Genomic DNA, 13,054 nt, shown 5'->3' with positions numbered 1-13,054 from the left:
TGACCTTCGCGACGGGGAGCTCAAGGTGTAAGGCCTTGGCAGCCCTCATCAGGACCACCGAATAGGCAGCACCCGCCTCGGACGCCACAGGGGACGGAGAGACAAACCCAGGGTTGGGCGACTCGTCCAGGCCACTGGCATCACCCAGATCACCTACCCAGTCCACATCGTACTGGCAGGCACGGGATAGAGGGTCCTCAGACCCCTCCCAACCCTCTCCATACTCCTCCTCGTCATACCCATATTCTGGGTCGACGATATAGACATCGGGGTCAACAGGCCCCATCGGCGTCGGGTCCGGCGTCGGCCGACGCCGGTCCGGCTCCGAGTCCGGAGTCGGGGAGGAAAGGGGGGTGGCGCCGCGCGGCGTCGGTGCCGGGGACCCGACGCCGGCCGGAGCCGACGGCGGAGTCGCTGCACCACGCGGGGGCGGTACCATGGGCTGGCCCACAGGAACCGACGCCGGAGAGGCCGGGAGACCAGCCGGCGACGAACCAGAGGGAACCAGCGGCGCCGGGGCCGGAGCCACCGGCGGCGCCGGGGCAGGAGCACCCGAACCGCTCGGGCCCCCAGACGGGACCGACGGGCCCGCAGGCGCCGAAGGCCCCGCCGGAGAAGACCTCGCCCTCATAGCAATGAGGAAGGCCTCGATCTCCTCACGCGACGCGCCTTCCCCAGGGACCGACAGGTGTGGGGCAGACGGCGTCGGCGACCCATGCGGGACCGCGGGGGTGGGGTCACCCGAGCCCCCGGCCGCAGCACGCGGGCGTCGGGGGGAGTCGGGGGTGCGATGGCGACGCCCCGACTTCTTGTGCTTACCTGACGAGCCGGAGGAATGGTGGCGACTCCCGGAGCGCCCATGGCGGCTCCGCGACCGCTCCCTCGACCGCTCCCTCGACCTCCGACCGGACCGGGACCGCTCTCGACGCGGGGCCGACAACCGGAGTTCGAGAAGCTTGCGGGACCGCTCCCGCCTAGCTTTTCCAGTCAAGGCCCGACAGTCGACGCAGGACTCCACGTCGTGGTCCGCGCCCAGACACCGGAGGCAGAGTCGATGGTGGTCGGTGACCGACATCATGCGGTCGCACTCGTCACAACTCTTGAAACCGGGCATCCTACCGGCACCGTAAAGAAGTTAACAAAAAACTTGGTCAAAAGACCGGAGTACTGCTCTTCGGATCTGCGCTAACTGGCGCGGAAAAAAGAAGAACTGACGTCAGCGCGCGGAGGCGGCGTCTATATACTCCAGCGACGTCATCACGGCGCACGACGCCGACGACGCGGAGCCGCAGGGGACGCCTGCAGACGACGCCTACCGACGCGCAGGGGTACTGCTACGCAAAAGTTTCCGGATCCAGACTGACGCCTGGGGATATTCTAAGGTAAGGAATCTAATACTAACCTGTTTCTTTCAGATAACTGCATTCCAAAATGTATTTAAACTCATGTCTAAGTGACAATCACTACTGCTGTTTGATATTCTAGTCCGGAATGCTTACCAGTCTAACAATATGACTCTGTAAATCCTCTGCAGCTCAAGTAACAACACTGCTATAAAGTCTGAAAAATCGGTTTATATCTGCTGTGAGATTTGCCAGATTGTGAAAGTTGTGTATTTTTAAAAATGTTCACCCTGCCTCGCTAATGAGGTTCTAAGTCATAACATATAATTGAAAAACGTATTGGAAGGGGGCATATGGAAAACATAAACAGAGCCAGACGACTGAGTGTAGCTAATCAAAAATTATATGCCAAGTAAAAATTGATTTATTGGTTCCGGTGAACCTGCAACAGTTCCAAATAGGGTTCTGCTTGCCTTGCACACCCTGATGCCAATTAAGAATCTGCTTATTTAACTCTCTGAGTGGGAATGATGACTGAACAGGTGTTACAAATTAAAAATAAGGAGCTAAAACAGGACATGACATATGCAATTGGATGGCCTGTAAATTGGTTGACCGCAACTATATATTTTGGTTTGACTATTCCTTTGTGCTGTCTACACAGGAATCTCACTAAGTACAAAAGATATACCCAGAAGAAATCTACAGCTCTATATGCCACCTGAGTCAGGCAGGACCTTACAGATGATCCCCGTCAACGTCAACACTGGTCTAGGATTGCTTGTTTTCCTCTTCAGAGAGGAGATGGCTTACCACTTCAGACTGGACTTCTTCTATTTAGCAAGAAAATGCTGATTTGCATTTAGTTCCATATGATGGCACAGATTAGCTAAAAGACAATGGACTGATATGAGATCCAGAGCATTTAAGAGTGACTGAGACAAATGAAGGTATTGCTACCTTTCTGCTTTTTAAGAGGTTTAATTTAATATAATCAAATGTGTGTGTTTTTAGTAAATTAACATTGACATTCAGCATGTTTATAAAAGACAAAGAAATTCAGGAGAAAATCAGACCAAAGAAATACAATTCATTGAACACCCAAAGGTAGAAGCAGGCTTCGGGCTTACTACAAATATGCTGCAGGTGGACCTTTCAAGTTAGCCCAATAAGGCAACCGCAAAGTAGAACACAAGCAAAATTGACGAGAATAAAACCAAGCTGAGCAAACATTATGTGAGTAGGGCTATACCTAGTTCATCCAGGATTGTCTTCTCTGTCAGAAACTCCTGATGTAACAATTGATATTCAACTCCCTCATTTTCTACTTCCAGTTCAGAGACCATGTTACAGGGAATATATCCTTTTTTTCCGTTACATTCCCCTTTATAGAAACCATCAGGATCTTTGTCACCATACACCTGTTTGAAGAAAGGAGATAATTTCAAGAGTACCTTTAATCACAGAACAAGTAATTATGTAAAATAAAGTAATCCTAATTTTCCAGTATAAGTATCTGTATTAAATTAATATATATTGGCTTGTTTTGCCTATGTGACATACTCCACAACACTTTTATTAACAAGAAATATCTAAAAATCATTTATAAAAAGGGCTATGCAAATGTTACTTAGCTGCAACACCCGTTATCAATCACATGTATTTGATTACATTCATAAACAATAATGGTACAAGATCCCACACCATATAAACAACAGAAGCAAAATGAAATCTCTCCAATTTAGTAAACAAACGCCTATTTAAAGGCAACATTGGATTTTAAGATAGATAGATAGATAGAAAGAGAAATAGATAGATAGGTAAATACAGATTTATACAACATGAACGTAAAACAACTACAGTTGCCTTTTTGCCTAAACCATAGGCCTAATCCATAACTCGGCTTCCATTACTGCAGTTCCACTAGAGATGGTTGATGAATATATCCATGATAAAAAATGGTGCTAAAGGAAAGTAACTTTCACTTCTTTTTCATCAATATTTATTACTTCATGGTATAGATCAGCAAGCTCAGTACTTCAAAAAGGAGGTGCGCAGTCGTGGCCGGCATGACTTGCGGGAGGGGGGATCGCATGGGGGGGAGGAGGTGTTAATTTTTAAAAAATGATTACATTTAAACCTACCTTCGCCTCCGGTCCTGTGTTGCGTCTCCTCTCTGCGCCTAACGCCTTACAGGAAGCAGGCAGCCTCCCTCTCCTTCCCTAAGCTAATCACAATGCTGCAATGGCAGAGATGTGTTTGGCTAGGTTGCCGACCCCACAGGCGTCTATTGGGAGGCCGTTTTCTCTATGTAGGCTGCATGTATTGTGCCGCTACATAGCACATAAGTGTTTGACCCTTTCTCTAGTTTCTCTCCTTGTATTGCTCTTTTTATTTGCCAAATCAATACGGAAAGTTATATTTAAAAATACATGTCAGCTTCTGGAGAGAGCAGGGCTTTTTAAAATGATGGCCCTTCCCCGGTTTTTATACGCACTCCAGAACACTATGGACCCGGTACCTGCATCCTACTTTAGGGAGGTAGAGGCCCTCCAGAGGCAGCCCTGCATAGCGTTCTCTAAACTCACTCTCCCTTGGTATGACGCGGGGATAGGACTGCCGGACCTACGGAAATACTACTGGGCCTCCCAGCTGGCAGGGGTGAATCATTCCAAATACGGACCCCTGGGGACCCGGGCTATGTTATGGACCCCTGGCTGGTACCGGGCGGCGACTTCACTAGAGCGCTCTATGCTAGACTTCGTTTGTTTACCCTCTCTGGACCAACGGCACATGCTGTTCAGGTGTGACACGCGGCAAATAGACACCTCAAGTGGGATGGGAGACTAACACTTGCCACCTCTTTATGGAGCTCGGAGAAGTTGGGGAGCCTAAGGAAATCTAAGGGGTTTGACAAGTGGGACCTCATTGGGATTACACAGATCAAAGATGTCTGGGGGAAAGGCACAATCCGCACATTCAGTTCGCTTAAGAAACAATATCACCTTCACGAGCGCGAACACCACCGTTACCTTCAGATTAGACATGCCCTACTTACGAACATCCCCAAGGACACGTTGCTTCCCGACGCCTCCCCTCTTGAAGACCGAGTGATAGACGGCGACCTCCCTGAGAAGACCATTTGCTAAATATACAAGAAGCTTATTAATCATAGGGAGGACCCGCTTGTACCTCTAAGAATGCACTGGAGTGAGGATGGGATAGAGTTGGATGATGAGGACTGGCAGGAGGCGGTCTCCTCTCCACGGGTGGTAGCGATACAGATGAGGCTTAGGTTAGTACAACTGAAGATTCTTCATAGGTCATATGTTACGGGGCCCGTCGGGTCCGAATGGGTCGCTTGGAGGGTGGGGAGTGTAGGAGGGGGTGTGGGAAGCTTGGAACTTTCATGCATATATTGTGGCACTGTACTGGGGTGCAGGCATACTGGGAGAAGATTCACGATACAATACGTGGCGTCCTGGGCGTGGAGCTGCGGCCAGAGGCACGTAGGTGTATCTTGAACGTCTGGGAACCCACGGATCTGAATGCCTATGGAAAGCAATGGGTAACGTTGGCATGCATGATAGCTAAGCGGAATATTGCCCAGCTATGGTGAGCCAGCCAGCCGCCCCCGGGTCGAGAAGTGGGAGGAGGACCTGGATTGGTGCATGTTCAGGGAGAGGTCAGAATATGTGGCTAGGGGGTGTCCCGCGAAATGTGGGAGGCTTGGAATCACTACCGCGGAGGTGTTTATGTGCCCCTGATGTGTCCCGAAGAAGTGGAGGCGCATGTGTCCACTTGATCCATTAACAACATTTTGTTTCTATTATTTTGAATGTATGGAAATGTACTTATGTAATTTGTAAGACCTGCTAATGTCACCTGATGTTTTTTTTTGTCGTTTTGTTAACAAAAAAGAATAAAAGAAAATGCATGTCAGATGATGAGGGACATATTGTCTCAAAAAGGGAAACCATTTTAAAAAATCTAATAAAAAAGTATTCATATTTTTCACATTCAGGCAGCCTTTATTCGACAACAGCGGCACACAACATTTTGACATACACCCTTCCTCCCAGAGAGAACTACTATATTAAGAGTTATTCAATCTTTTGGGATAGAAAAAGTCAATTATCCTCAGTATCATTACTAACTCACCCTTTCTTGGGGGTGTGTGGCTAACTGCCGATCATGGCAGACGCGCTGGAACAGGCCATGAAAATCTGCCGGAATCGGCTACGTGGTGGGCACATCGAAGGCTTGAATACTCCCTAGGGTACACAGGAGAGGTAATAGAAGCAGATTCCTTCCGATCAGCTTCGCCCTAAGCGAGAAGGCAAAGGACTGCATACCAATAGTGTGGGCGAGCGAGATCTCATTCTGAGCACCAGAAACTCCGGTTGGCTAGCATACTCCCTAATGGCCTAGGAGGCTCGATGAGTGCCACTCAGCCTGGAACCGCTGGTTTTTATTTATTTATTCATTTATTTATTTAAAATGTTTTATGAAGCGCTGGCTGGACCAAAGAGTATCAGAGAGCTTTACAATGTTTGCTAATGCAGAATTGTAATATAACATTTGTACAATGAGGTAATAAACAAGGCAATTTGAAAACTTCAAACAGTATTCTTTTTATATGAGGTAAATTAACTAGAAATACATTCGTTAAACAACAGATCATATATATAAGGACTGGAAGAAAGCAAAGCTAGTTAGTGAATGAAGAGGGGGGAGGGTGTGAAAGTGAAGGGCGACTGTGGAGAGTGAAGGGTAAGGGGAAAGCAGGTGGGAGAAGGTGGATGCTACCCGAAAAATAAAGGGGGGGAGGTGGTCGTAAATGAAAGAGTTGAAAGGAGGGAGGGGAAGGGGGTAACAATAAGTAGAGGGGATCTATACAGTCAGGGCAGGGGTAAGAATTAGTGTCCAGTGGCAAGGTCTTGTAAACCAAATGCTGGTGGTGGGCTTGCAGCACTGGTTGTGCCACCCACAGCAGCAGCCTGTAAAAGTGTATTAAGGACCCCAGTATTGGTTGAGAAGGTGCAGCTGGAGGTCTTTGTTGAAGATGAGGTAGGAGGGGTTGCAACGTAGTTCTTTAGAGAGGGTGTTCCAGACGGAGGGGGTGTTTCCAGAAAAAGAGCGTGTTGATTTCGTTTTTAGCAAGGGAGGGACTAGAGCGTTAGTGCTCCTCATTGTTCTATTCTAGTACAGCCCCCTTTGTGGCGTATCAGAGAGGTAAGATGGGGTGTTTTGATGAAGGGCTTTGTGCGTGATGCAAGCAGTTTTATAAGTGGATCTGCCTTTGATAGGAAGCCATTTAAGGTCTTTGATGACTGGGGAGATGTGATCAAACCTAGCCTGGCAGCAAGGTTAAGTACGGATTTGATAGGGACTAGGTGGACTTTCGGAGTTCCAGAGAGAATGGCATTACCATAGTCGAGTCTAGACAGGACCAGTGATTGCACCACTGATTTAAAGTCATCAGCAGGAATGAAGGGTTTAATTTTCTTGAGATGATGGAGTGTGAAGAGAGCACCTTTGGCCACATTTTTTATGTGGGGAGTAAGACTGAGGCTCTGGTCAACGCTAATGCAGAGGGATTTAACTGAGTTAGAGAAGGAAAGAGAACAGTTGAGAGCTTTGATGTCAGAGATACAGTGTTGAATAGGGAGCGAGTTGTTTTTAGGAGAGAATAGAATGATTTCATTTTTCTTAGGGTTGAGTTAGAGGTGGTTGTGATGAAACCAAAATTGAATCTTAGTCAAGGCATCATTGAGGTGTAAACGTCAGCATGGGATTTGATCTTACAGTAAAGTTGGGTGTCATCAGCATAGAGGTGGTAACTGATTTTCGCTTGCTTAAGAATGAGGGTGAGGGGTTCCATGAAGAGATTGAATACAGTGGGAGAGAGAATAGAGCCCTAGGGGACGCCCAAGGAGATCGGCAAAGGTTCAGAGAGGCAATTGCTGACTTTAATTTGTTGGGTTCTTTGTTGGAAAAAGGAGGTGAATGAACCATTTGAGAACAGCACCATTGAAGTCAAAATGGTCTTTGAGAATATTGAGTAAGGCAGTGTGGTTAACAGTATCAAAAGCAGCAGAGGGGTCAAGGAGAATGAGAAGGGAAGATTCACCCTTGTCTAGGGAGTGGTGGATGTCATCAATAATGTTGAGCGTGGCAGTTTCAGTGCTGCAGTCCTTTCGAAAGCCTGACTGTAATGCGTCCAAGAGGTTGAATGAGTCGATGTGTTTGTCCAACTGGAGCAGGGTGCATTATTCCAGGGCCTTAGATAGGAAGGGAAAGTTTGCAGTAGGGTGCAGATTATTAGGGTCAGCAGTAGCGATTTTGATGGTGGGGGTGATTTTTCCTAGTTGGAGGGAGGCAGGGACACTACCGGTGGCTAGGAAGGAGTTGATAATAGTGGTCCAATATGGGGGGATAATGTGTTTTAGGTCTTGGGCAAGATAGGCAGGGAGGGGATCTCTGGTATGCGAGGATGGTTTAAGCTTGGTGATGATGTTGAGGACTTCCCGTTCTGAAACTGAGCAAAAGTTATTCCAGGATGCATTGTTTTTTAGCTGGCAGCTAGTGTTGTAGGGTTCAATAATACACCTTTGCCCAGCACACTTCAAGAGCATTTGTTACAAGTAAACAGATCAATAACAGTTTTTTTCAAATTTACAAACAAGTCGATGTTTTTAGTTTGCAGTAGTTCTTTATTGTTCAATCTTTTAAAAGCCTTTAGACAGCATCACTTTTGGAACCGCCAACGCGTTTCGTCCCATCCAGGGACTTCTTCAGGGCTTGAACAGTTCGTATGATCTATACTAGTTGGTATTGTCTTGTAAATCCTTAATGAGGACAATCTACTGCGTAAGTTTCTAGTCAGAGACCCCTTATGTATTCACAATTGCAATTTATTTATTTTCACTATTTTTTTCTCTTCTTTAATTCATGTGGTATGGGGCATCACATTTATTCGTAGGGAGGTCAGTATACGAAGGTAAAGACCCGGATATGATAAAGCGGGTCCGGAAGAAGGGGTCCGTCGATCGTCTCAGCTCCAACCAGGCATCTCCTCCTGTTGTAGGGTTCAGAAGGGGTGACAACGGGGGCGAGTTGGGAAGAGTCTGGGGGAGGGGTAGGTGTGGATGGAGACTTAGGGGGAATGTCAAGTAGGGTATGCGGGAGGTGAGTTTTGACGAAGGATTGATCAATATTAGTGATTTTATCCCAGAAGAAGCTAGCAATTTCTTCACATCTCTCGACCGTAGCCATTAGTTGGGGGACGGAGGGGGGCTGAAGCGGTTTGGTTTTTGACAATACTAAATGTTTGACTTTGCCCTTTTTGAGGGTCATCCCTGAACTGTTTGCCTTCCTCATGTATTTTGTCTGACCTGTTTTTGTTGGTTTTAGCCATCAGGGCACTTTACCACTCCTGATCAGTGCTAAAGTGCATGTGCTCTCTCCCTATGGTAAATTGATGTATGGATTAGTGACTCCATGATTGGCTGGTTTGGTTTACTTGTCAGACCCTAGTACAGTGCACTGAGTGTGCCCAGGGCTTGTAAACCAAATGCTGGTAGTGGGCTTGCAGCACTGGTTGTGCCACCCACAGAAGCATCCTGTAAAAGTGTGTCTCATGTCTGCCATTGCAGAGCCTGTGTGCAGTCTGGTACTGCCATGTTGACTGGGCAAGTGCACCCACTTTCCAGTCCCTAAACCTTCCCTTTTCTGCATATTAGTCACCCCCATGGTAAGCCCAAGGGCAGGGTGCATTGTAGGTAAAAGGTAGGACAAGCCCTGATGTGTGTGGCATGTCCTAATAGTGAATTATAGCCATTTTAGTTTTTCACTATTGCAAGGCTACCTGTTCCCCATAGGCTAGAATGGGCAGTTTGATTATTACATCTTATAATCCTAACTGACTCGGGGAACTAGGTAGAAATTCGAGTTTAGTATGCCTGAACTCAGAATGATAAAATTCATCTTTTAGTGAAGTTTGTTTTAACATTCTGTGTTTGAAAATACCACTCTTAGAAAGTAGGTATTTTCTTGTCTAACCACCCAAGCCTGCCTCTGCTAGGTTGTGTATTCCTTGTCTGGAGTTTGAGTGACCGGGGCTGGGGGATTCCAGGAGATGGGGTGAGTCAGCACAGGGCTGAATAGAGAGATCTGCATGGAGATGGGTGGGAGGAGTTGCACCTGGGACCTGAGTAGGGCTGTGCCTTCCCTCCACAATGCTGGCCCTACCTTCTCTGGTGCGTCTGATGTCCATGCCCTGCACTGTGAAAGGAAAGAAGAAGTCATGTAAACAGAGTGCTCCAGGACCGACCAGAACTGGTTTGGACTAAGCAAAGGCCTCTCTGCCTTCAGAGAACAAAGAGAAACTGTGTATAAAAGAGGGGACCCAGCCCCCAGAACTTTAGATAACTTTTGGGAAACAAGAAGAAACCTTTGCTGAGGAGAGGAACCAGAGAGACTGAGGAGAGACTATCCCTAAGCTGAAGTGCTGCTTGGGGGATTGGCCTGCAGTGGTTGCCTAACTGCCAAAGAGAGGAGAGAGGAACTTTGTGTGTACTTTCATCAAATTGTGAAGGATCTCCAAGGGCTTGAGACAGAGCTTGTCTCTTGACAGAAGTCTCAGGGCTAGTAGACAGCACCAACTTCTGAGCACTGCTTCTGGAAACGCAGTTTCAGAAGCTACAGAGAAAGGGACCTGTGACCGACTGACGACCGGCTCTGTCCCCTGACGGCATGGCCCAAAGGCAGCGTCCGCATCTCGGACCGCAAACCTGGTCTCACCGACCACGATGTTCGAAGCCTCCGTGCCTCTGCTTGCACCGTGACCTGTGGGCACCGCCACGCCACACCGAATCGAACTGGTCTTACCGACGCTATCGCTGCTGAAGTCCCGAGACCGCATCGTGGCTGGCGCTTGGCTAGTAGCTTCACAACACTGCCTCATTCCACACCGCATCTGGTCCAACCGACACCAGCTCCCGCCAAGCGGCAACGTCGCTGCACCGCACACCTTAGTCTCACCGACGCCGTCCCAACGACATCACCGAGCCGCTGCCTGCACCGCATCGAGAACACACCGCACCCTGCACCGCTTCCATCTTCCAACACAACTACGACGGTTGCCACATCCGGCTCACACACCTGTGCCTGCTGCAACGAGTAAAGGTACTGTGACCAAGTCTGATCACGCTTGTGCTGACCCGTATCAACGCGGTCAGCTAAATTTGCTAGGCTCGATTGTTTTTAACATCGAAGTAGCCAGACGGAGCTACCAACTCGTACAAACATTGAAACCTTATTTTTGAAGTACAGTATGGTGGATTTTTGTCGTTTGTGGTCTTGTGATAAGTCTATATAAATATACTTTTTTTTTTTTTTTTGTGTTCAAAAGATTTTTATTAGGAGCTGCAAAGAGATTCATCAGTACAGGAATAGACGGTTCAGTACGAATAGTTACAGAGCGTTGAAACAATAAAAAGTCACCTGAATAGGAATACAGAACGGTGGTACCAATACAGCAATTGAGTCCATAAAACAATGAGTCCATCACGTTACATAAGATTCCACTTAAAATGTCCACATACCTTCCATGATACCTGTTGTCATGTATAGCCTGACCTGGAAGGAGATATACACCACCCCACTAGAGCAGAAGCTTCATAAGTTGTACATTATCGTAATCCAAACCTGTAGTACATGAGGGAGATGGAAACATCCATCTGTGGTGAAGATTGTACAAAACCAAGACTGGCTAACAAACAGATTGAACCTTGTGTGATGACACACTCTATAGCCTCGTAGACAAGATTCAAGGAGGTTTGAATGCATCAAAATTAACGTCTAGCGAGGACCAGATTTTCCTTGTTGGGGGTCTCCACGGGGTGGAGGTCAAGGATATATTGTCAGCACCTCTCAAGTAAGATACCCAGTTCATCCAGTGAGGAAAGGAGGCTTTGTTCGTGCTTTTCCAGTTATTAAGTATGATTTTAACCCCAGCCGTCAGCAGCAGGTTCAGTAGGGCTTTATCGTTTTCATTGAGAGTGACGGCTCTGGCAAAACCTAATACAAGCGTCGAGAATTCTCTTGGTAGAGTAATATGGAGGACTTCCTTTATGAAACCAAAGATTTTGTCCCAATACGAGGTGACACAGGGGCATTTGAAGATTAGGTGCTCCAGATCGCCTCCCACCCCTGAACAATTCCAACACGTGTCATCGTCTTTGATTTTATGAAGAAACAATCTCCTGGGTGTCCAGAATGCCTTATGTAGAAGCCAGAACTTGGTTTGAGACAGTGTGGGGCATATTTTGTGGCAGGTGGTGGATTCCCAAGTACTGGCCCAAATTGTGTCCGAGTTCGGTGCGGAGGAGAATGAGTCCCAGTAGCGGTGGATAGGTACATTTAGGGAGGACGCTTGTGGTCGCATTAATTTATACAATCTAGAGACTTGGTGTCCTTGCTTGTTAAGGGAGGGGAATAAATCTAGGAGGGATGGAGTGGCATCCTTCAGGTTAGCTTTTGCTAGAGCTACTTTAATGTGTAGGAAGTTATAAAATTCAATATTATTGAGTCGGAACTTATCCTGCAATTCTTTAAAGGTTAGGGGGAGCGCGTGTCCGACGAGTTGGTGGGGGAATATGACGGCCTTGTCTATCCAGGAGGGGTAATTGAGAGGTTTCCCTTTGTATGTGATGGCTGTGTTGTGCCATAGAGACTCCCACTGTGATTGTCGGAATTGTTGTGGTAGATATTTACTGACTTTTAAGAGAGCCATTTTAGTGTTTTTGAAGATTAGACCCGGGCCTAGGTTGGGGCTGGGTTTGACAGTGAGTAGGGCGCAGGGGCTGAGCCCCTTCAGTATTGATTTTTCTACAGACAGCCATACTGGGCTATAGTCCGGCTGGGAGGATCCCTGTTTTGCTAAGAAGGCTATTTGGTATGTTTTAAAATCCGCCAGATTAACTCCTCCTAATTTCTTATCCAATCGAAGTTTTTTTAAACTAATTCTTGCTTTTTTGCCCTGCCATAGAAAAGCCGAGATGTGTTTATCTACTTTAGCATGGAATTCTTTGGAGAGGATGAGTGGGAGCATCGTGACGAGGTAGTTAACCATGGGGGATATCATCATTTTTATGGTTTCAATACGGCCCCACCAGGTGATGAAACGGGGTGACCATCCGTCCAGCAGATTTTTGATTTTGTTCAGGATTTTGTTTTCGTTATGTTTAAGGGTACTCAATATCTCATCCGTGAATTCAATTCCCAAATATTTAATTACTCCTGTTTGCCAGAGAAGGCCGGAGTCGCCCAGCACCTCTTTTGAAGTGTGGACATTAAGAGGTTTTACTTCGGACTTATCCCTATTTAATTTGTATCCGGAGAGGGAGGAGTATTTGTCTATCGAGGTCATTAGGGCAGCAATGGAGGTAGTAGGGTTTTCGGTCGCTATCAAGATATCGTCTGCATATGCAGCTAACTTGACTTGCGTGTCCCCAAAGGAGATACCCGCGATGTCTCTGTTAGTTTTGATGTCTGTAATGAGGGGCTCAAGGGGTAGGAGAAAGAGTGCTGGTGAGAGAGGGCAGCCCTGTCTTGTACCTTGGTAGAGACGGAACGGTTCCGAGAGGGTGCCGTTTATAGCAATCCTGGCCGAAGGTGCCGAATAGAGGGCCATCACCATCCTGGTA

General features: G+C 47.2%; 1 protein-coding gene across 7 annotated transcripts in view; it reads right to left on the bottom strand.

Moving 5' to 3' along the window:
- TSPOAP1 (TSPO associated protein 1) overlaps positions 1-13,054 on the bottom strand; it is a 3,238,928-nt gene that overhangs the window by 516,611 nt on the left and 2,709,263 nt on the right. For all 7 annotated transcript variants that reach the window (XR_013608584.1, XR_013608585.1, XM_078679480.1 and 4 more), the window contains one exon: positions 2,596-2,764. Coding sequence is in view for 5 of the 7 variants with exons in the window: in XM_078679480.1 (XP_078535606.1) it covers positions 2,596-2,764 (169 nt within the window). In the remaining 2 variants the exon portion in view is untranslated. The remainder of the gene's footprint in view (positions 1-2,595; positions 2,765-13,054) is intronic.

Source organism: Lissotriton helveticus, chromosome 3_1 (assembly GCF_964261635.1).
Source record: "Lissotriton helveticus chromosome 3_1, aLisHel1.1, whole genome shotgun sequence".
NCBI classification, from domain to species: Eukaryota; Metazoa; Chordata; class Amphibia; order Caudata; family Salamandridae; genus Lissotriton; species Lissotriton helveticus.
This window is presented reverse-complemented; position numbering and strand designations above follow the sequence as displayed.